The sequence below is a fragment of the Rattus rattus genome, chromosome 1, assembly GCF_011064425.1.
Source record: "Rattus rattus isolate New Zealand chromosome 1, Rrattus_CSIRO_v1, whole genome shotgun sequence".
NCBI classification, from domain to species: Eukaryota; Metazoa; Chordata; class Mammalia; order Rodentia; family Muridae; genus Rattus; species Rattus rattus.
The window spans coordinates 194,416,695-194,439,319 of NC_046154.1; the positions used below are offsets into that span (position 1 = coordinate 194,416,695).

The 22,625-nt window shown below is 44.8% G+C and overlaps 2 protein-coding genes across 4 annotated transcripts in view; both read left to right on the forward strand.

Moving 5' to 3' along the window:
- The window catches only part of Ptprr (protein tyrosine phosphatase receptor type R), a 249,354-nt gene extending 233,340 nt beyond the window's left edge, over positions 1 to 16,014 (forward strand). For all 3 annotated transcript variants that reach the window (XM_032912575.1, XM_032912583.1, XM_032912590.1), the window contains one exon: positions 14,808 to 16,014. In XM_032912575.1, coding sequence (XP_032768466.1) covers positions 14,808 to 14,901 — 94 coding nt within the window. In that variant the 3' untranslated portion in view covers positions 14,902 to 16,014. The remainder of the gene's footprint in view (positions 1 to 14,807) is intronic.
- Positions 16,015 to 16,425: 411 nt separating this feature from the next.
- Ptprb (protein tyrosine phosphatase receptor type B) overlaps positions 16,426 to 22,625 on the forward strand; it is a 101,696-nt gene continuing 95,496 nt past the window's right edge. The window contains exons 1-2 of the mRNA XM_032912622.1: positions 16,426 to 16,730; positions 18,170 to 18,565. Coding sequence (XP_032768513.1) covers positions 16,676 to 16,730; positions 18,170 to 18,565 — 451 coding nt within the window. The 5' untranslated portion in view covers positions 16,426 to 16,675. The remainder of the gene's footprint in view (positions 16,731 to 18,169; positions 18,566 to 22,625) is intronic.

Below are 22,625 nucleotides of genomic sequence, written 5' to 3' on the forward strand. Positions count from 1 at the left end.
GTAAGCCCAGAACTCTCACCATGTTGACTTTAATCTCTACTAGTTCATACATCTATAAGTGAGTCCCAGTATAGGACACTGTCTTAGTTAGGGTTTACTGCTGTGAACAGACACCATGACTAAGGCAACTCTTATAATGACAACATTTAATTGGGGCTGACTTACAGGTTCAGAGGTTCAGTCCATTATCAGCATGGCAGCATCCAGGCAGGCATGGTGCAGGCAGAGCTGAGAGTTCTACATCTTCACCTGAAGGCTGCTAGCAGAACACTGTCTTCCAGGCAGCTAGGATAAGGGTCTTAAAGTCCACGCCCACAGTGACACACCTACTCCAACAGGGCCACACCCTGGCCCAATCATATACAAACCCTCACAGACCCCAAGTCCCTGTTGCTCTCAGACCCCATAGACCATAGTCACAGAAAGCCAAGTGCTACTTTCCTGCTCTGGTTCCAGAATTCCGTGAACACTGACTGAAGTGCACAGAGGGAAACTCTCAGCTAACGTGATGCCCAACAACTCCCGCTGGGCACCATTTCAAACAGCTACTGAGAAGACACCAGGCCTGCTAGGCCTTCTCCTTGTTTTTGCTCCTGTTACTGTTGAGCCTACCCTCCCCCCACCCCCACCCCACTCACTTTAGTCTCCATTTCCCAGACACATCCCCCCCTGAATTGTTCTCCAGTTCTAAAAGGAATCACAATACATTTTTTAATCCTATCAAATGCCTCCTCTATCTGCTCCTTCCTTCCTAAAGCAAAGGCCAGAAAGTTTGGCCTTGGCCTCCAGTCAGCACCAAGGTCTTCCCACGGGGCTAGACTCTTCAAAACATATCCAAATCCCCTGCTGACCCAAAGTGTGTCCTTGGATTTGAATCACTGCCGATATGCATGTCAAATATATTTAACTGATTTCATGAGATCCCTGAGCGGAAGTGCAGTCTTGGAGCTGCTCACTTGCATATACACTCTCAGACTGTCTCCCTTTGTGTGTCTCTCCCTCCTGTCCTCCTCCCTCTGGAGGCTGTAAAAAGCACAACAGAAATCCCTCTCCCCTTTCAGCTCATCTTGCCTCTTCCCCATCTCCCATCTCCGCTTTAATGGGTTCAGTGTTTCCCTGGTAGGCCTTACCTTTCGGATTCCACTTGCTAGCTGACTGCTGCTAATGGCCTTACCTTGGACTTGGACTCGGGCCTCTAAAAACGAAAGCTAAGCCAGGCCTGTTGGCACACACCCAACAGTTCAGAAGCTGAGGCAGGAGGATTCCCAGTTTGAGGTTAGCCTGGATTTTTTTCAGTGAGATCATTTCTCCAAAAAAGGAGAGGGGAGAAAGACAAAGAAAGGAAGAGAGGGAGGGAGATAGAAAGAGAGGGACAGAGGAAGGGGGGACAAAAGAAAACAAAAGAAAGTCTCTTTAGAGTACAAACATCATCTCTGTTCTCTGACACTGCTTCTTTCTCTAGTATGTCTTCAGCCTCTGTCCTTCCTTCGTGATCTCCCTGGCATCGTAGCCTTCTACTCAGGACCTCTCAGACATTCCAGAGTGTGTTGAACAGACAGAAATTTATCTCATTAAGATATCGCCACCCTGGTCTTCAAATGACTCATCTTACTCACAAAATAAACTTGGACGCTCCGTGGGTGGCAGAAGCACATTCCTTCAGCTCTTCTCTTCCTCTCTCCTTTCCTTTCTTTCTTTTCCCTTTTCTTTCTTTCTTTCTTTTTTCCAAGACAAAAAAATCCATTAGGCCAGGCATAGTGGCATCTGCCTGTGATCCCAGCACACGGAAGGGAGAGTCAGGGGTGGCTGGAGTTCAGAGTCACCCTCACCTGCCCTCTGAATCTGAGGAGCCCGTACTCCAAAGGAAAAACCTCATCTCGAAAAGACAAAGGAAGGGAGGAAGAAAGACAGAGACAGCAAAAGGAGAGAGAAAGAAAGAGATAGAGGAAGAAGAGAGGGAGGAAAAAAGGATTCTGAAACAATTCTGGAAAAGAAGCTATAAAGGTCTGAAGAGTTCCTCAGCAGACACCCATTTCATGTTGACACATTCACCCACACTGATTTAACCACACGAAACCCCCTTGAAGAACACCAGAGTAGGAAAGAAAGGAGTATAAGATATTCAAGCTATTCTTCAAAAGTTTGGCGGTGGGGAAAGAACTTGATAATTTTATCATTTGAACAGGGACCATGACCTGGGGAAAAGGGAAGGTAGTCCTTGGATTATTAAATATTGATTATATAAGAGAGAATCCACAAGCCTTTCTTGAACTCTTACAATGCATGCTTGCAAGTGTGCCTGCATGCATACGTGCATATGTACATACATGTGTGCCTGCATGCATGCCTGCTTACTACATTTTACTGGAGATTAGAACCCAAGGACTCAGGTTTTCTAGGAAAGCATTCTACCACTGAGCTATATCCCGTTGATTTTTTATTGCTGAGACCACAGTTTACTTTCATTGCCCAAACTGACCATGAACTCATGGTGGGTAGCCCAGTCAGGCCTTGAAATTCCTGGGGTTCCAGGCTTACACCACGAGACCCAGCTTCTTAGCAGTGGCCTCTGCCCACTGGTGCTGCAAACCTGTGCACAGTGCATCTTCCAATCCCCTCACACTGAGCAATGGGGCTCACACCAGCTCTTGGGATACCGCAGCAAGAGGACGACAGTGAGTTTAAGGCCAGGCTGAACTACAAAGGGAGTTTGATGCTGTCACAGGCTATAGAGTGAAACTCCATCTTTGTCTAAAAAGAGCAAATAGTCTACTCATGTCTCACAGCTGCTTCCTTAGAGAAGCTGAGGTAAAAAAACAAGACAGTGGCTTGGATATGGGATTTACCTCACAGCTGGTGAGCCGTGAGTCTGAACACTGGGCAGAATCAAAAGTCCTGGGGACGGGGGGGGGGATATATTACAGCACGTGGTGGTTCTTACAAAGTCAGGCAAGCGTAGGTCACCTGTACTCAAATCTCAAATCTACCTGTTAGCAATTGACTCGTGTGTTCTGACTTAGGACCGAGTGTGTTAGGCTGAATGGGTGTTTCCAGTTGTTCAAAACATCGGCACGGCTTGCCAGTGGACTTTGGCAAGGCTCTGTTATTATTGGCTTTCTGGCAACTTCTATAAATAGACACCACAGCTCTGGTGGTAAGTCTGTGGTTCCAGTTTTAATAATACTTTTGAGCATATCTGCAACTAAAATAGGGTATCTTTTCTTTTATAAGTAGTTCAGATCCAGTGCAAGGCACCCACGAGTGTTTTATGTAGAAGAACATTGATGGATCAGCTGCTCTCCCCAAGGTTCTAGGCTTTTATCAAGAGATAAGGAGGATACTGTGGTAACTGGGGCTGAGGACGGTCTGGTGGGAGAGTATGCAGCCAACCATGCAGCAGGAACAGTCAGGCATCTCAAGACCACATGCAAGGTGCTCGAAGCAGACCCTACCTCTGCCGCAGACTCTCTGAGCACTATTCTCCAGGCCTCTCAGCCTATTCACATGAACTTGGAGCAAAGCATGTTGTCCAACCCCTTCTGGTATGAAAACCCCATCACAGCAGTGCCCTACTTCATAGGCCTCCACCTAGCAGTCCTGAATCTTACGTCTGTAAGTTAGATTTCATCCTATGACTTGACATGACACCCGCATGCCTTTGAAAGACCGTGACACGTGTACCATGTTCAGCTGGTGTCCTGATACTGTTGGGAAGTCACATGAACTTGAGATGCCCTTGCACTGAGGTGCAGTGACTGGGGTGTGGTCGCATGTGTTCTAAGATCCGTCTTACCTGTTGCTTTACTGGGGTCTTGGTTCCATGGAGAGCAATGATGTGGTAATAATACCCGTAACATTTGCCTGCTACCACTAGGAAAATACTTGGCCTGAGAAATAGTAATCAAAGGATTCATTCTTAAAGCAGAATCCAAGATCAAAAGGATAAACCTCATTTCCCAGGTCATATCATGTATTAAATCTCTCTCCTCTCTCCCTCTCTCTCCTCTCTCCCTCTCCCCCTCTCCCTCTCCTCTCCCTCTCTCCCTCTCCTCTCTCCCGTCCCTCTCTCCTGTCCCTCTCTCCCCTCTCCCCTCTCCCCCTCTCCCCTCTCCCCTCTCCCTCTCTCCCCTCCCCCTCTCCCCTCTCCCTCTCCCCTCTCCTCTCCCCTCCCTCTCTCCTCTCTCCTCTCTCCCTCTCTCCCCTCTCCCCCCCATGCATGTGTGTGTGTGTGTGTGTGCATGTGTGTGTGTGCGTGCACACGCATGCAGGTGTGTTAGCACTGGTGACTGAATATAGAGTCTCATAAATCATATCCCCAGATCGTCACTTCTTGCTTTTTATTTTGAAGCCCAGTCCTACGGAGTTGCACAGGATAGCTTTGAACTCACTCTGTGGCCAAGACAAACCCTCAATTTGAGATCCTCCTGCGTCAGCCACTCAAGTAGCTGGCAACATAGGCCTATACTAGCAGACATACTTGATGTCTTTTTAACACTCTCTAAACTAAATTTCTAATTTTACTCAAACTTTAGGTTTGGAGTTAGATCTGGGAGACTTCAGTAAGTTAAGCACAAAGTTGTATATTCTCATACTCAGTTCTTCACATTGATCCTGAGATTCCAGAGAAGCCAGGAAAAAATGCCCATTTCTGATGAGTTCAGTTTAGATCGGTACCTAGGCTGCAGTCCCTTAATGCAGTTCCTTACGCTATGGTGAACCCCAACCATAAAATTCTTTTCATTGCTGCTTCCCCGACTGTCCTTTTGCTACTGTTATGAATTGCGATGTAAATGTGTTTGGAGACGGAGGTTGGCCAATGGGGCTGAGACCCACAGGTTGAGAACCACTGCTTTGCATGACATGTCACTAACATCACAGCTAATAAGTATGGGGAGCTCTCTGTCGGCCTGGCCGGTATGGAAAGAGATGTTGGGTCGGCCACGTTTGCCTATTGAGATTGCTCTACATGCATAGATTGGCAATTTAAAATTTTAATTATCTGGAAGAAAGGACCCATAACATCAGTATTAAAGTGAACGGAGTATAATCAGTTTGTGTTAATGGAAGAGCTCATTTATGCTTTGCTTAGTCTTCTCAGCGTAGATACTGTTAATTGAGAACTCAGTTGCTATGGAGCTGTATTGATCAGGAGCCCTTCACCGTGCATCTCTCTCTGCAACGGACGCCATAGGTACCCCAACTGTGCCATGGGAGGTCGTGGCAGAAAATCATTTAAACACTGAATGTAATATATGCACATGTCCCTTTAAAAACGTGATGGTGGGTACTGGGAAGACAGCTCCATGAGCAAGGCATTCATCATAGAACTGGGACCTGAGTTTGAATCCCCCGCTGAAATTACAGTAGAAGGCATCTGTAATCTAAGTTCTCCTACCATGATTGTTTCCAGCCTGTGGGTCATGACCCCTCTGGGGATCAAATGATCCTTTCACAGGGGTCACCTGAGACCATCTTCATACCAGGCATTTACATTATGAGTCACAGCAGTATCAGAATGACAGTTGTGAAGTAGCAATGGAAATAAATTCATGGTTGGAAGTCACCACAACGTGAGGAACTGTATTAAGGGGCTGCAGCATTAGGAAGGCTGAGAGCCACTGTCCTATAGTGAGGTGGGGGTTGCAGACAGGAGAGTGCTAGGAAGCTAATGGTGCACCAAGGCTTGCATATGCAGAGGTAAACAATCTGATGAGATAAAGGCAAAGATCGACACATATATACACACATACATCATGCACACACATCATGCACACACACACACACACACATCATGCACACACACTGATTACCATAAGTAACGATGGTCTATAGATTAAAAACTCCCAAGAACACAGAGATCATGCCTCACAAACATTACAGGAGAATGGCTGAGAAGCAACCTGTGAGGGTCTGAAGACAGGCAGCAGGACAGAAGGACTGTGTGCTACTGCGGATTGATTGCAGACATTTTCCCTGTCATATGGGCCCCTCCCCAACTCCCCACCCCTAACCTCTGAAAACTGGCAGAATTTGAAAACGGAATCTGGGAAATGGAACTTACAATAGAACTTCTGGATCCAAGGCTTCCTAACACATTCCTTGATCCCCTCAGCCGGAACAGGAAGCAATGTCTGATGCTGGGTTTTTGAGAGTTGCGGAAGTCTGTAGCTGGCTCAGTGTGCCCTTGCCTTGGGGGCCTTCGGGTGGAATGACATCCAATGGCTCCACTCGTAGCTTCCCAGGCAAAATAGAAAGTGCTTCCCACGTACAGCATGGCATTGTTGAAATGTCTTTATCGCCCCTCTTAGAGAAGAAATGTGCACTCCATCAATGTCCTGTTCCAGTGTATGTCCTCAAGTAGGCCCTGTCTCCAAAATCTAACTAAAGTAATTTCAGGTCTAAAGTTTCTACTCCTTAGTGTAATGTTGTCAAGCGTAGCCTGACACCTATTGCATTTCTATATTCCCAGCAAACCACGATGCTACACCCAGTAAGTGACTTTCAAAGACCTCACTGGGGGGAAATCAAGAATTCTGAACTTGGGGTTACTAAATCCCAGGACATCTAGAGACGAAGTACTGAAAGTTGGTGTGTGTTTTCCTGACATTCTGGGTTCTGAGTGCCTAATAAGAGGCCCTCTTTGTAAGACAGGTTTCACAATGGCGTCTTCCAAAGACTGCCAGGCAACCTGTTTTTTCATTCCAGCTAAGAGATAACTGGACTTCAGTCTGGTTTCTCAGTGGTGGGAGTAACTTTCAGGGAGAAAAGTGAATCTAGAAAGCAGTGCTTGAGCTAGTTCTGGGAGTACAGATTAACTGGGAGAGAGCTTGCCCAACATGTGTCAAGTCCCCAGTTCAATTCTCAGCACTGTATAAACCAGGAACAGTCGTTCATGTTTATGATCCCAGCACTTAGGTGGTAGACTCAAGGAGATCAGAAGTTCAGGGTCATTTTCAGCTACATAGAGAGTTCAAATCCAATCTGGTACATGTGAGACCCATATAAAAAATATTAGCGCTGTGGTTGAATTAGTACTTATCTGCCCTGGCTTTTATTCCCAACAAATTCTTCAGGCCTGTAGCATACTATTTCAGAGAAAGTATCTATATTTAAAAAACCTGGTCTGAGGGGCGAGGCTCAGTTGGCAAAGCATCTTTTTCTTTTGATTTGATTTGATATGATATGATTTTGTTGTTCTATAAACATGAGGACCGGAGTTCAGTGATCAGAACCTATGTTTAGAAAAAGCTGCGTGTGATGGCGTGACTTTGCAATCCCAGTACTAGAAAGTCAGAGACCTGTAGATTTCTGAGGCTCACTGATCCTCCGGCCCAGCCTACTTTGAGAGTGCAGGCCAGTGGGAGGCCCTGTTTTAAAAAGAAGAAGAGGAGTGTGGATAGTGTCTGAAGAATGGCATTTGAGGTTGTTCTCTGGCTTCTGTGTGTGTGCATGTGTGTGTGCACATCAAAACCCACCACAACACCGCAAGAGATCTGCTTGAAGTCAGGGATGCTTATGTGTTAAGTCTCCCTTGCTTTTGTTTTACTTTTGTTCTGTTTTGCTTTCAGGACAGGGCCTCTCTACCACGTAGCCCTGTCTTTCCTGGAACCTCCTGTGTAGACCAAGCTGGCCTTGACCCTACAGAGATCCACCTGCCTCTTCGTCCCCAGTGTGGGGATTAAAGGCTCGAGCCACCACACCAGACTTTTTGTTTTGTTTTGTTTTGTTTTGTTTTGTTTTGTTTTGTTTTGAAACAGGGTCTCATGAGGCCCAGTCTGGCCTCGAGTTCCCGATCGTCCTGCCCTGCCCCCTCCTCCCTTGTGCTGGGATTACAGACTTGCACCGCCACCACACCCATCCGAATTCTCCTTTCTTGACCTGACATCTGCTAAGGATCTGGAAAGATTTTTGGTGCAGTGACTGGCACACCCCACAGCTGGTGTCTCACCGGCTCAGCCTCTCTTGACTCACGCCAAAGCCCTCGGGGCTTTACCCAGGAGGCTCGTTTTCTTCTACGCCTTTTGTTCTAAATTTACTGTACCAAACTTTACCAAAAGAATTCCAGATTTGAAAGTAATAAAAAGCAAAGGATTGAGAGTTCCATTGTTAGCCCAGAAGTGAGTCACCCCTGCAGAATTCCCTCTGTCTACTGATTAGACCGGATACTGACTGGGCGGTGCAGCAGGAAAGGCTGTAGTGTGTGTGTGTGTGTGTGTGTGTGTGTGTGTGTGTGTGTGTGTGTGTGTGTGTGTGTGTGTGTGTGTAGTGACAAAAGGTCACAAAGCTCTCCCCTGGGTATCTCTGAGGCTTGGAGAGTTTTTGTCTTGGTTTTTTGTTTGTTTGTTTGTTTGTTTTGTTTTTGTGTTTGTTTGTTTGGGGGCGGGGGTCCAAAATACCATCTCACTTGCAAAGCATAGGCAAGGGAGTCCTATGTTTTCCCCTCTTCTACCTCGAGTCCACCCCTAGATGACACAGTTATGTGCTTTCCCACACAGGAAGGAGCTGACACTGATTTCTGGGTTGGGCAGACCCAGTGAGGTGCGTGAGGGCATGTCTAGAAGGATAGCATATCCAAATCCTTTCTGGTCTGGTTAGCAGTCCTCCTACTCTATGAGCACAAGGAAAGCAGACCCTGTAGCACCTTTACCATAAATGTGGCTACTTTGTTTCCAGAGCACAGGTTACCACATAAACAGGATAAACAAATAATCTAGTACCAAACCCTGGCTTTCCAAGAGGAAATAGTCAGAACCTCACCAGGGCTTGGGAGTGAACCGCGGCAGTCCCAAGCAACCATGATGAACAACGGACCTGGTGTAGTGTTGAGTGAGTACCGACTCAAAGAACAAAGATGGGCAGCAGTTTGTACCGAAGCAGCCACTGTGATAAGCGTTTGTGAATTCTCCATTAATCCTCGCAAAGCCTGGAACCTTATCAGGTAACACGTTCACTTGCCGGAACAGGGCTTTGCTTTTCCAGATCCTCTGTAGGTGTGAGCAATGGAAAATTTCTGGCAGACAAAATCTTCCACAGGTCACCAAGTCGAAAAGCCACCAAAAGCGAAGTCACACTTGTGACAGGTGGCACTGGCAGGTTCTCTTGACCCCTGGCTCCTCCTCTTCCTCCTCCCTAATAACTGAGAACCAGGGACTCAGGGGTTTCTGAGACTGTCCTGTGGCTAGACGGCCATATACTCCAACCATTTAATGTTCATAATGAGATGACGTGTGTCATTCACATTACTTTATAAGTGAGAAAAGGCTGTGGAGGGAGGAGATAAGCGGCCCACCAAACTCAGAGCTCAAGTGTATGACGATGCCCTCCTGTGATCTCAGAGCTCAAGTGTATGACGATGCCCTCCTGTGACCTCAGCACTTGGGAGGATGACACAGGAGTTCGAACCAAGCCTGGGCTCTGGCTCTGGCATCAAAATGACAACAATAAAAATTCATTGATTGAGTCACGCAGCTAGTAGGTCTAAAAGTAAGAACTTATCCCTGATATCTGCCAGGCTCTCAGCCTACTGCCTTCTTTTGTAGCAGCTGCCTCTCCTATAGCTCTGTCTCGATGTGTAGAAGTGCATCTGGATCATTCCCATCCAGACTTGACCAGACTGGACCAACTTGTCCTTGGGCAAGCCTGTTCTTAGTCCTTGAGGCTGTCAGAGAATTAATTCACCCTGTTTAACCAAAGGATTCTATTCATGAAGTGGTATTTGCTGCACTTGGCCTTACCCGAAGCCTTTTAAATGCCACTTGCTCCTCCCAGCAGGGCTAAGTACGTCCAGCTGGTGTGTGTTCAGTATTCTTGCTTAGGAAAAGACTGATATAATAAGATAAAAAGATGACGTAATAAGATAAGTCACCCAATAATTAATGGAGACAGGATTTCTCTTGACAACAGTGTGTGCCCAGTTTGCTCTTGCTTTCTCTTGGCCTCCTAACATACTTTGGTCCCCATGGGTAGTGAACTTGACCCATGACTGTCCAGACCTTTGCAAACACACAACCACTGGCAGAGGGAAGAAGCTCTCACCGTTTTTCGTTTACTTGTCTTTTCTTTTTGTCTTTTGAGATTGTCCTCTGTGTTGTGGCTGGCCTTGATCCTCCCCCTCTACCTACTTCGATTCTTTTTTTATTAATACCTACTTAATAGTAGACACAAATTATAGCTTACCTTATGGTACTTCGTAAACCCTGAGTTTGTAGCTAAAGAGAATTCTTCAGTTCTCTAATAGACTCAGTAAGCAGCAGCCCTGTGTTCCTTCCTCCATTGGGAGCCAATGCAGCCTCGTTTTCTAAGACTTGGAACCACTGTAGACATCTCTGAAAACCTAACCTCTGGTTGATGCTAAGCTATGACCTCCTGGAGGTAAGAGATTCTCTAGTGCCTGCTCTTCAAAGGGCAGTCAGATGATGCCTTTGGGGTTTTGCTTGGTTTTGTTTGAGGATGGCTGTTTTCAACGTAATACGAGGGGCCCTGCCCCTTGCCCTCTGGATCCAGTTTGCATTAGGAACTGGCTGTTTCAGCAAATCCATGGGGCCCTGTCTGACTGAATAGGTGCCTGGCACCGATTGTTGTTGTTAAACTGGGCTTGTGTGGGGTATAATCATGAAACTCTCCTGAAACTGCACCCTGTACAGCTGCATTCCCTTATTCCACAAGCACAGCTTGTATACTGTACTGGCTTCCTGGGTTCGTCCTGTGTTTTGTTTCACATTACCAGCTTACAAATGAAAAATGTATTTTCCCTAGACTAGAGTAAAACCTGAAGGGTAACCCTGGGTCTTAAGTTCTGACGAAGGTCAATGGACTCTCCTATATACCAATGTTTTCTGTGAAGAATCTATTCAATATTTCCCAAGATGATTGGGATGAGTTCTTAAACCTGAACCCACTTCTAAGGAACGCATCCTGGGAAACATTTCTTTTAGTCCATGGTTTATTTATTTTCACACAGTATAGAAATGCCATGGCCTGAATTATTTACTTGATAGATTGTGTATTTGACCTAGGACTAGTTAAAAGCCTATTTGATATAGAAGTTGAGTGGTTTTCACTGTATCAAGTTTGAAATGTAACAACATGCCAGACCTTAAAAACCTACAACTTAGCCAGAAACAATTTTAAATGAGATTAAACAATGCATGTCTTGTCAAATTACTCATTGTAAGGACGCCATCTTATTTTGGTCCTGTCTTTTTCTATATATTTTTTTTAAATAAATGACGTAGGTAAGATGTAAGACACGCTTGTGGAATGTCTAGAAGGTTAAGTCCTAAGAGTGAGATATGGAAGAATAATCTATTGAACGTTTGAAAATAGTGATTCAGAAGTTATAAAAAAAATAGTGATTTAGTACACAAGAACATTGTGTTCAGACGAAGAATTGGCGAATTGAAATTAACAGGAACAAATGTAAGTTCCTGTGTGTAATTTCAAATTTTCAATAGCTTGAATACAGGATGGAGGGGGGAAAAACTGCAATTTTCACATTCAAATGCAACCCTGCTGACTTTTAATTAACCAAACTGTTCCTAAGCTGCTCGCTGGGTATCAAGCCCCTGCAGGAAGGCGCTGTGACCTCACCTCCTGATGTACCTGCTCTACGTACCTAAGGGAGCGAATATGCTTTCTGGCAATCTTGTCCCCTTAGGGGACAGATACCGCACTATAGGAGGGTCCTATTTCATAAAATAGCACACAGAAGTAGGAGACTCTTGGTGAGTGATGGGGAAACCAGGCTTCACAGAGATGCTGAGTAACCACAGGATGTTTAGTCTAGAGAAGAAAGATTATGAGGACTTTGATGGTTGTTTTCATCATTTCAAGAACTATTGTGTGACTACAAGGGGAATCTTGAGACGCACGGGGGCTATTCCAGTTGGCCAATAGGGTGAGAATGTTAGAGGGATTCGTTTCGATGTCTTCAGATGCCTGCTCTAAAGGTGTCTCTGCCCAGGAGCATTCCAGAAGCTGGCTGACAGCCCGGCCTCCAGAGAAACAAGCTTTTGCCAGTAATTCCAGTGAATGATCCTTGAGGACCCCTCAGATGCTTCTTCTTTTGTTCTTATTCTCCAAAAGAAATGGGAAATAATGACACTTTCCCTGGGTCTTCCTGAAGCTTTCAGATCCACAAGAATATTCCCCCACCTTCGATGGCCACTACAGCAACCTTGACTTAGTTAACTGAATCTGTTAGAGTCAACAGAACTTGGTCACAGTGACTCTGTTCCCGCCATGGTCACACACTGGTGAGCCACTTCCAGTGAAATGGTTACTAAGACCTTAACTGTGATTCCTTTGGCCCATCCACTGGACATACTAATGCCAAGCGCGGAACAGAACAGTCAAGGGGAGGTAAATGGCAAGAAGACGTTCGCAGAGCAGTCAGTGCCCACGAGAGGCAGTGAACACAGAGGTTCCACTTACGGCACACAGCTTGACGTAGGAGTCTCCATTCTCTGAGGGAATGTCAAAGGAAGGGAGGCGCCTTTCCATGCCCTGCAGCTGCCCTAATATTTACCGTGGCTGCACCTCCCAAGCCTCGCAGTCTAGACTAGCATCTCCTGAACACCTGCGTTGTGTTTTTTTAGAAAGATACTTTCCCAGACGTCATCGCATAACTAGGAAAAGAGCATGGTTCCTTAGTTGCCATTTCTGTTGTCGAGTTCTGACCAGTCAGTACTTGGAAAACAGAATGTACAGTTCTCCTTGGAAAGACTGCTGTAATATTTTTTTCACAGAAGTTGCTACCTCAGGAAACCAAAGTTGCCTCTTTATTCCTTGCAGAATACAAGGCTTTGGCACCATGTCAAACCTGCCTGAGGAATCACTGCCTAGCTCACAGGATGTTAGCCTTGCAGCTTTGGTAGTGTGGCAGGCTGAGGAAGCCTATAGACAAGGCTGGTTTCGGTTATCTTTAACCAGAAGTCATGTGACAGTGGCAGCGACACGTCATGCTTTAAGTCGGAAGTGCTTCCAGGGTCTGAAAATTACTTTGAATAGTACCAACCACTACTAGGGGAAAAAAACCCCAGATAAAACAAAGGCTGAAGCTAAAATAGGACTCTCTGTGAACAGTCACAGAGAGATTAGAAGAGTTCAGATCCTTACTGTTATGATACTCTTACTCAGTGAGATGAAAAGCTGGTTAACCTTTACAGTAGTGTCTGACAGTTTTGTCAAGCGGAAGAACCACCACCCTGGGAGAAAATGTGATTAAAGTGTTGTATATATGAAGGTAGGATGGAGTGGTCAGTCTCTACACAAAGCAGCTATCTTCCACTGATCTGTGTCACAGGGATGCTGGACAGCTGGTGATGGCAGTGTCTCCGACAAAGAGGAAAAGCAAGAGGCAATTCCCAGGTCCAGCCAGCTGAAGGACCCGCCCACCATTGTGCTTAGATGCCTAGCATGCCAAAGGCTGGTTGGTGCCCAAATAACCTTAAACCGCTTTACAGTGGGCCTTCGACTTGTAGGAAGAGCGCTGGAACACAGCTCGGCTGTGCTCTGTTAGCCAGCCTACTTCCACCACGCTTATTCCCAAGTGGAGAATGCATTTTAGCAGGACAGATGAAGCTCCAGTGAAATGCTACTACTCCTCCAGCTGCTCCGGGTAGACCGAATGCTCTTAACTAGAGCATAGCCATCACCTCGCTTTAGCAGAAGAGGGAACGAAACCAAGTGCTTTTAAGGAACCTGTGTGAATCCCACAGTTTAAAATGAGCACAAGGAGTATTTGAGCTGGATGGTCTGACCCACTCCAGAGTCCACGTATTCATCCGTAAGGTTCGACCCCTGCTCTGCTAACAGTACATAGGTAAAGGCGCTTCCAGGAGGCAGGAGGATCAAGGTTGGAGGTCACCCTCTGCCACAGAGTGAGTTCAATACTGGCCTGAACTATATGGGACCCTTTCTCAAAACACTAAAATAAATAATCAGGCACCTAGAGTGCCTGGTATTATATTGATCCATATGTGTGTATACATGTATATGTGTGTGTGTGTGTATGACTGTGTATACATGCATATACATGCATGTGTGCGTGTGTGTGTGTCTGTGTGTGTATGTATGTGTGTGTGTGTGTGTGTGTGTATATATATATATATATATATATATATATATATATGGAGAGAGAGAGAGAGTCATGTGTTGCTAATTACAGAGAGATGTTCTGGAAAAATGTATCATTAGACAGCTTCGTTGTTGTATGAACATTATATAATATACATGTAAAAACCTGGATAGCATGACCTACCACACAACTAGATGATGTGCTACGTACATGGTACCGCATTTCCTGCTTCCTCCAAAGCCACCAGGAACCAACAGAAGCAGAAGAGAAGATGGCACCGTCAAGCGGTGTAATAGCCGTGAGATGCATGCAGTGGCTGCTGGCCTAACAGGGCGTTCAGTTTCCCGGTCACCTTTCCCTTAACACTGAAGTAGGAGTGCATGCTAAGTACCTAAGAAGCATAAGTGAATACCACGGCCATCGACAAAGTTAGCATGGCCCGTTCTTAGGAAATGTACAGTGAGTAGCGTGTCAGCAGGTAGGCCTGTCCGCACCAGTCTCGTCGCTGTCACTAACCTATGCTAGTGTGACACAGCACTGGGGCACACATGTGGCCGCCTTGACGTGTTAACCTCACCAGCCAGGATGGTAAAAAGAGTTTCAGAGTAACAATCGTTAGACCAGCTCTTCTGCCTGTTCGGCGTGAGACTCCCGTTCCGGCCCCGTGTTTAGGTTACAGTGTTATAATGTCTCAGCAAAACTGAGTGACTTTGTCATCTCTCCCGTGCAGGGGCGGAATGGTCCAAACCAGCGAGCAGTATGAATTTGTGCACCACGCTCTGTGCCTGTTCGAGAGCAGACTTTCGCCAGAGACGGTCCAGTGACTCTGAAGATCTATCAGCGCGTCAATCTCTCACGGGTGATTCGTCAAGTTACCTACTGAGGGCTCCGAGAAGGAGCTCCCCACGATGGACGAGGAGGCTCTAAAGCCAGCCTGCGGCGTGGATTGTGGAAGCTATGGTAACCTGAAAGATTGCCACCCTTGTGTATAGGACTGTGTCTAGGCATCCCCCCAGTTACTCCGAAGGGCCTGTGCTGATGGAGGTGTGACAGTCCTCACGCAGCCTGAGGAGGATTCCGTTTGGTCTGTGTCGACTCTCACACAGAACCTGTATGTGTAATATTCAGAGTCTGTGCTTATGGTGACTGGAGGAGCTGCGGGAGATATCGTTATCCTGTGTTAGATGCTTTAACGTTCACAAAGCCTGTCTTGTGACTGGACTGTCAGCTGTTCAACTGTTCCTGTTTTAAGTGCTATTACCTATCTCAGTTACCAGAGTCTTGCTGCTAAAGTTGCAAGTGACCGACAATGGATTTTTAACCAAGACGTTTTTTGTTTTTGAAAAAAAAAAAAAAATCAAAGGCAGTAACTATTTTATATGGAGATGTGTCTTGATTATCTCTAATAAGTGTGTATTTATAGTATCTCCTATGGATCAATTACAGAGCACAATGATTGTCACTGGATATATATGTATATGTACATTACAGGTATATGTACGCATATATATTCTATTATTAGGCATAGAGGTAGCTCCTGTTTCACAACTCTAACTACTATATTTCTACATTGTGACTTGTTTTACTTTAAAAGGGGATAAACAAATTTATAGTAACTATAAAGTATCAATAATTTTAAATACTCCTCTCTCTTTTACTAAGAAGGGATTTTTGAATATAGCGTCTACTTGGTTTCTCTCTCCCAGTAAGAAGCAGGTGCCTTTGGGGACGCTCCAACCTGTTTCATCCCCAAAAGTTTTTCTGAGGACACCGTCATGCACGCACGACCTTAAATTTCTAAAAGGTTTTCTTCCTCAAGAGACCAATGAAGGCAAGATAACCACACTCAGCAAACATGAGATGTTCTGCTCAGACGTGAATTTTCAATGCAGCCAAGTTGACTTTCGTACTCCCAATAAATGACTCTTAACAGCAAATATTGAGTGAAGCCTATTCTTTTCTTACCCCCGTTTGAGAAAAGGCCATGGTGCGTGTGGATAAGCTGAAGTAGGTAATACGATGGCTTTAATTTTAGTCTTCTCCTGGGGGGGAGATGACTCTCTCCAATTGCAATCTTGTAATCACTTGAGAGATAATCATCTTGAGTGCCGTCATTACGTGGTTTTCCTTATAGACGCCAGCATCTCATTATACAAACAGTACGTGTTTGTGTCTTTATATCCCTTGTCACGGAGCCCATAAATTGCATGGCTTACGTAGATTGGGCAGAATCCTATCACCTGAAAAGAAGCCATGATGCAGGAAGACTCAATTATCTAACATTATGATTCCCTCTCTCCATCTTGAGGTTAAGACATAATCATGTGCCAAAGGGGGTGGCAGGGAAGACTTTGTGGGCTTTATTCTGGCTCCTGGAGGCTGGCTCTCCATTTTAAAGAGAGATGATCATTATCCCTCCTTTCTAAGGAAACAGACAAAAGGACACTGGTGTAAAACTTCCCCCAAACAATTCAATTGGAGGAAGTGTGTCACTGACTTTTCCCCTCTCCGTGAAGCACGTTTCCTTCCTACTCTTTGCCTCTTATCTGGGAGAATTTTTTTCCCCAAAGCGAAGCATGAACCGTCGTTAAGTGGAAAATGGAGGCTGAGTTTTACATGACGATACTGACCTGCTTGATCCTCGGGAGCTTGGGTGAGTGGGTCTGCCTCAGTTTCCTGAGACACCTCTCTCAAAGTTAGCCCAGGAGGCTGCTAGCCTTTGGGGAGGTGTCTGAAGTAAGTCAGAACAGGACCCAGGTCTCCATGGCAAGACAGCCACAGCCGGGGAGATGGGGGCTGGGGGGATTAAAGGAGACAGCTCTGGCCACACTTGTGAGATTTCTCTCTAGAAGAAAATAAGCCTTTGCCGAGTGCCGGGGACACCTCAGCTCCTGAAAGGTTGGGTGTCGCAGTGAGGAGCTCTGAGCAGACATCTTTTATTATTTACATGTAACAGTCTGTATAAGCACTCTGCTTCTTCTAATCAAGTTAGAGTTTTACTTTCTTTCACTTTAAGGAAAATATATACATAAGGAGTGCCACTAAAGGGAACAAGAAAATTTGTTCTAGTTGTCATTTGGAAGGATTGAATATTTCCAAGGGACCTAGGTTGCTTAGGTTAGAAACTAATTGGAAATGATCTCTGAGCCTGGATATTTTACTCTTTTACTGTGAATATTTAAAAAACTGGGCATTTAGTCTTTAAGGAGTACTGATACCTTTTTTCTAATGTGTTGCTATTCGGTGGAAAACTAAAGACATTGTTATAAAATCAGTGCTGCTCTGCGGGGCGGTGGGAGCTTAGCCTCTGGTAATCGGTACTTTCCTTGTTTGCTACCAGCCACAAGTTAGGCTAGGAAAGATGGGACACTCCCTTGTGTTTTATCTTTTAATAAATGTGCCCGATCTTTAAAAGTGTTTATTCAAACTATGCAACTCGTAAACAAATATTTACTTCCTCTGTGAGCTGTGGATGAGGGGAGGTATATCTCTCTTCTACATAATGGAACGGGGTTGTGACATGAAGAGACCTAAAGGGCTCAAGGGGACCAAGCTGTGCATTGACTTGACCTTGATAAGGCATACGCCACTCTATATTTGTCTTTCCTCATCCAATGGAAAGCCATAATCTTTGCATGACTTTGTTTCTTTTCCAAGATTCCTTTCATTTTTCCAATAGGGGATATGTTCCTACTAGATTGTTCAAAAGTTTCACAGAGGAGTGCTATGTGTGATATCTTGACATTTTCCATTGCCAGCCTGAAAATATTCTACTGTTTCTGGCTTTGCTTGTTTGGTTGGTGGGTTGATTGGTTGGTTTGGGAAGGGGTTTTTGGTTGTCTGGTTGCTTGCTTGATGGGTTGAGTTTGGGGGATGCTTTGGGTTGATTTGGTTGGGGGTGGGGGGATTTGCTTCTCTGTTTTTGCCTTAGGATTTTAAGTCATGTGAGCTAAACCTGAGACTATTCACTTGCAGTGCTAGAAAGGTCAAGATACAAATAAGCCTGGTGTTATTAATTTGGCTCAGATGTGGGCAGGTGGTTTTGCTATTTCATGGCCCTACAAGGTACTTCATAAGTCTTTCATCTTCCAGAGGGCTTCCAGATAGTCCACGTGCGCAAACAGCAGTGCCTCTCCATAAATCAGAAGGTGATTATGAGCTCATGCAATGGCACCAGCCACAACCAACAGTGGCTGTCAACTGAGAATGGGAAGTTCCTTCACGTTAAATCTGGATTGTGCCTGAGCATCTCCAACTCCTCAGGGGGCCCTTTCCGACCAGCGGTCGCCACTCCCTGTGCCCAGGCACCCCGATGGACCTGCCATGCTCAGGGAGGGTTCCTTGAGGTGGATAACACCTCGCTCTTCCTCAAGAAACAAAACCGTAAGGTAGTGGTCAGGAAGATCAGTAAATACCTCGATAGCTGGATGAAATTAGAACGCAACAAGGAGGGGAGACTGGTCAATGAAAGCCTCTGTCTGAAGCAAGGTGAGTGGGTCCTTTCAAAATCAGTTCTGGAAGTCAGTCTGCTAACTGTCCTGTCTTCTCGAAGCCCAGGGAGAGCCATGGGCTCCAGTCTATTTCCTTTGGGAGATACACGCGTTTACTAACAGAAACACATTAAGTGGTACCCGACCATGGAAAATGGCATCATCCTCATTAAAGTCAGCAACTTTTCTGCCTTTGTCATTTACCTTCCTTTCTTTGCCTATACTTGCTCAAATTTCAAAATGTGTGTATGTGTATGTGTGTACATGTACATGTGTATGTATATATGTGTGTATATTTGTGTGTTTGTGTGTATATATATTCTGTATGTATATGTGTGGATGTGAGGGAGTTTACATACATACATACAGTCTCATGTGAGTGTCACTTCTTACCTGTATAAAGGTCAGAAGGTCAGAGGACAACCTGTGTCTGAGTCCTTGACTTCTACCTTATTTAAGAAAATATCTCTTGTTTTCACCCCTGCACACACCGCACCAGGCAGCCTCTAAGCCTTTATGAATCCTCCTGTCTCTGTCTTTCATCTTGCAGTAGGAGAGCTAGGATAACAGACCTTGCTATTGAAGGTGTGCCTCTCCAAGATCCCTGGAGATCTGAAGTCGGTTTTCATACCTACAGAGTCATCTCCTCAGTTCCAAAATACTCTTTCTTGAGTCTCTCTTTTGTCCTAGACACTGTGATCAAACACTTCTAAGTACTGGAATATACATCCAATACCCAGGACGAACATGCAATGACTAAAGTTAGTAGTCAAGAAATTAGACTCTGTGGGTCTAGAAACTTCTATCCTCTGGTGAGGAGGAGTCTGAGAGCACAGAAGGAGCTTCACAGAAGGAGATTCACAGTGAAAACTGGTACTGTGGCATCCTTTTGAAACTCAGATCAATGTTCACATCACTTGGAAAGAACTTGATTCTTTTTTTTTGGAAATAGTAAAAAGTCAATGTGTAGTCAGACTTTCTAATTATTAATATTGGTGTCTCCAGATGATATATACACATAAATATGTTTATGCACATGCACAAATTCCTAGCTGAGTGCATTATTAGTCCTAAGCAGGAATGTCTATGGAGTGTACGCACAGCTCCACCTTCTCTTGAAGTTAACTACTTTTATAGTGTATCTGCTCCTCCATTAGAGGCTGGCTCAGGAAGTCATGGAAGATAAAAGTCAGAGGCCCATGAAAGATAAAAGTCCCAAGGCCTTATAAACCACTGGGAGAATCACTTAGAAATGACTCTCCACAGTGCAGAGACTGAAGTCCATCACGATGCAATGTCATTCCAAACCCAAGTTAACTCCTGGCCTAGTGTACAACTCTTAATAGAGTGCTTGCCAGTACCTCCCAGTGCTGACCCAGACATTCCCGGTCCTTCCCAGTACTCCCCAATCCTTCCCAGTGCTGAGCCATTGGCTTTCTTCTAGCTGGTTGCATACCAGTGCCATGGGGAAACGTCAGAGCTCACTGAAAACACAGATTCCCAAGATTTCCTCACACCTCTCCCCTTTCACAGCAACCTCAAGGTTCTGAGTCAGGACCTGTGCACCTGCACTAACCCTAATGTGCTCCATGGCCCTTTTGAGGGGTCAGCATCCACTGTACCTTAATTTTTTTTAACTTACCCACCTCTGAGACTGATCTGAAGTTTTCTGCCTTGCTAGTCTGTAAATAGGGTTCTGTCCCTCACCCATCTGCTCAGCAAGGCCTTGATTAGATACTGGCTGAAGGTGTTTGAAGGTTTCTGTGCAATAGGCATCAAGGTTGATGGTCTCAGTTCTTGTATCAGTGCTATGTATGCCAAGAGGATAAAATGCTGTCGTCTATTAGAAAATTCAACTTTATCAGAAAATACGCAGCACATAGAGCCAATCTGTACAGTTCCTTCCCTGTGGCTGGTTTGTTCCATTCTGTCCTGAATGACACAAAACCATGGCGAACAATAGTTGTGCTGTCACCCACGGGAAATAAGGTCCATCTCTAACTTCAGGTCACACAAGGCAAGCATTCACGTCCACCCTGTGTGCAAGGCCTTGGTGTTTTGAGACCAAGTCGTACTGTGCAGCCCAGACTGGTCTGAAGCTCACTAACTGCAGATCTTCCTACAGAGGATTCCTTCTCCCCAAGCACACGATTCCAGGCGGGTGCTACCACACCCAGCCTGAACCAGTTTACAGATAGTTATTTTTTTCAAATCACTATTTTAAAGCCATTCTTTTAAAAACAGGGCTCTGACGCTGTCTTTCTGAGTCATTGAGAAGGCAACACGAGCACAGGCTCCAAACTCCTCACCTGTCTGCTTAAAATTCTAAAACGCCGGGCTCACAGTGGGGCCCACAGTACTGTGCGGGACTGGTTGCTGTCAGGCTGCCGGGAACTCTCTGAGTCCATTAATATTTCTTTTCCCACTCCACATTAATTGCTCCTATCTTTTTTTCTCTTTTAGCACTTTACTATGTTGTGTGTTTGGCATGAATTTTCATTTGTTGCTTTTACCTTCTTTCCAACTGTGTGTCTTTTATTTCCCTGACTCATTTTCTGAAATGTTAAACATCTTTATTCTTTCTTACTAAACTACTGTGTAATTCCTATCCTTTTCTCCTTCACCTTTATGAAGCCCAATCCTGTCTGGAGTGTGAATGCGTGTACAGCACCTCCCCCCATCTTTATTGTTAGCTCTTTTGCACAATTTACTCACTCTTAATAGACACATTCATTATATTTCTTTATCTTTGACAATTCTCTCCAAAGTAGAAGGACTAATACAACTAAAAGTTCTTAGGACAAAATGCCTCTAATACAAGTTACTCTTTTCAACACGTCATTCAACATTCAACATGAATATTATTTGTATCAGATCAAGACAAGGAGCTAATTTGTTTACTGTCCTTATTGTTGTTCAAAAAATATTACCTCAGTTAGTGATTATTTCTGAGTCTAGTTACTTTGTTGCCCTTTGGGAAGGTTTTCAAAGAATGGTCTTGACCTGGAGCAGTCAACACACAAAATATCATCTTACAGGTGAACTTGCCCTAACAAAGAACTATTAACAGTCTCAGGGCAAAAATGGAACACAGGGTGCCCCACTACTCTTAATTGTGTTCTAAGAAGAATTTGACTGTAATGTGAGAACAATGCAGTAGCAATGGCACAATAAAATGTTAAAAATAGCTTTAACATATTGTTCCATTGTGTAAGAACTTTTCCTTGCCACCGGCATAACATCTCCCTCCTACACCAATTGGGAAATGGCTACAGACTTCTATAGAATATTAGAAGATATTATAGACACCCAAACACCTAAAGGTCAACTATTTTTAGCACACTTCAAATGTCTATTCCAAGAAAGAGGTTAGTAATAGAAAAACGATCTTACTTTGAGAGCCTTGTATATTTATAACAAGGATTTTCTTTCTTCCTATCTATTTAATAAACCTCCAGTACACGCATAAGAAATTATCACACTTGATAGTTTTCATCCCAGAACTTGGAAAGTAAAAGAAAGGGAGGGGAGGAGGGAGAGAGACAGAAACAGAGACACAGAGAGAGACAGAGACAGTGAGAAAGAGAGAGAGACAGAGACAGAGACACAGAGAGACAGAGACAGTGAGAGACAGAGACAGTGAGAAAGAGAGAGAGACAGAGACACAGAGAGAGAGAGAAAGAGAGAGAGACAGTGACACAGAGAGACAGTGACAGAGAGAGGAAGCATTCGAGAACTAGAGACAGGACTCCATTTTGACTCACAGTAGGTATGTGGCTAAAGCTGTAGATGAGAATCACCCAGGGAATATGTTACAAGTGCAGAGCCTAGGACCCACACTAAATCCAGTGAATCACAGTTTCTAGAGGAAGGCTAAGACAAGCCAGCTTTAAAGGTGGCTCCAACACCAATTCTCTTTACAAACTACTGATTTAAAATCCACAAAACATGGGAACTGATCACTCAGGCTAAAACTCCTCTAGCTTTTAAATCATACCAGTTAGACATACAGACACGAAATTAGGAGATATTAGATTTAAATATTTCTTTGACAAAGC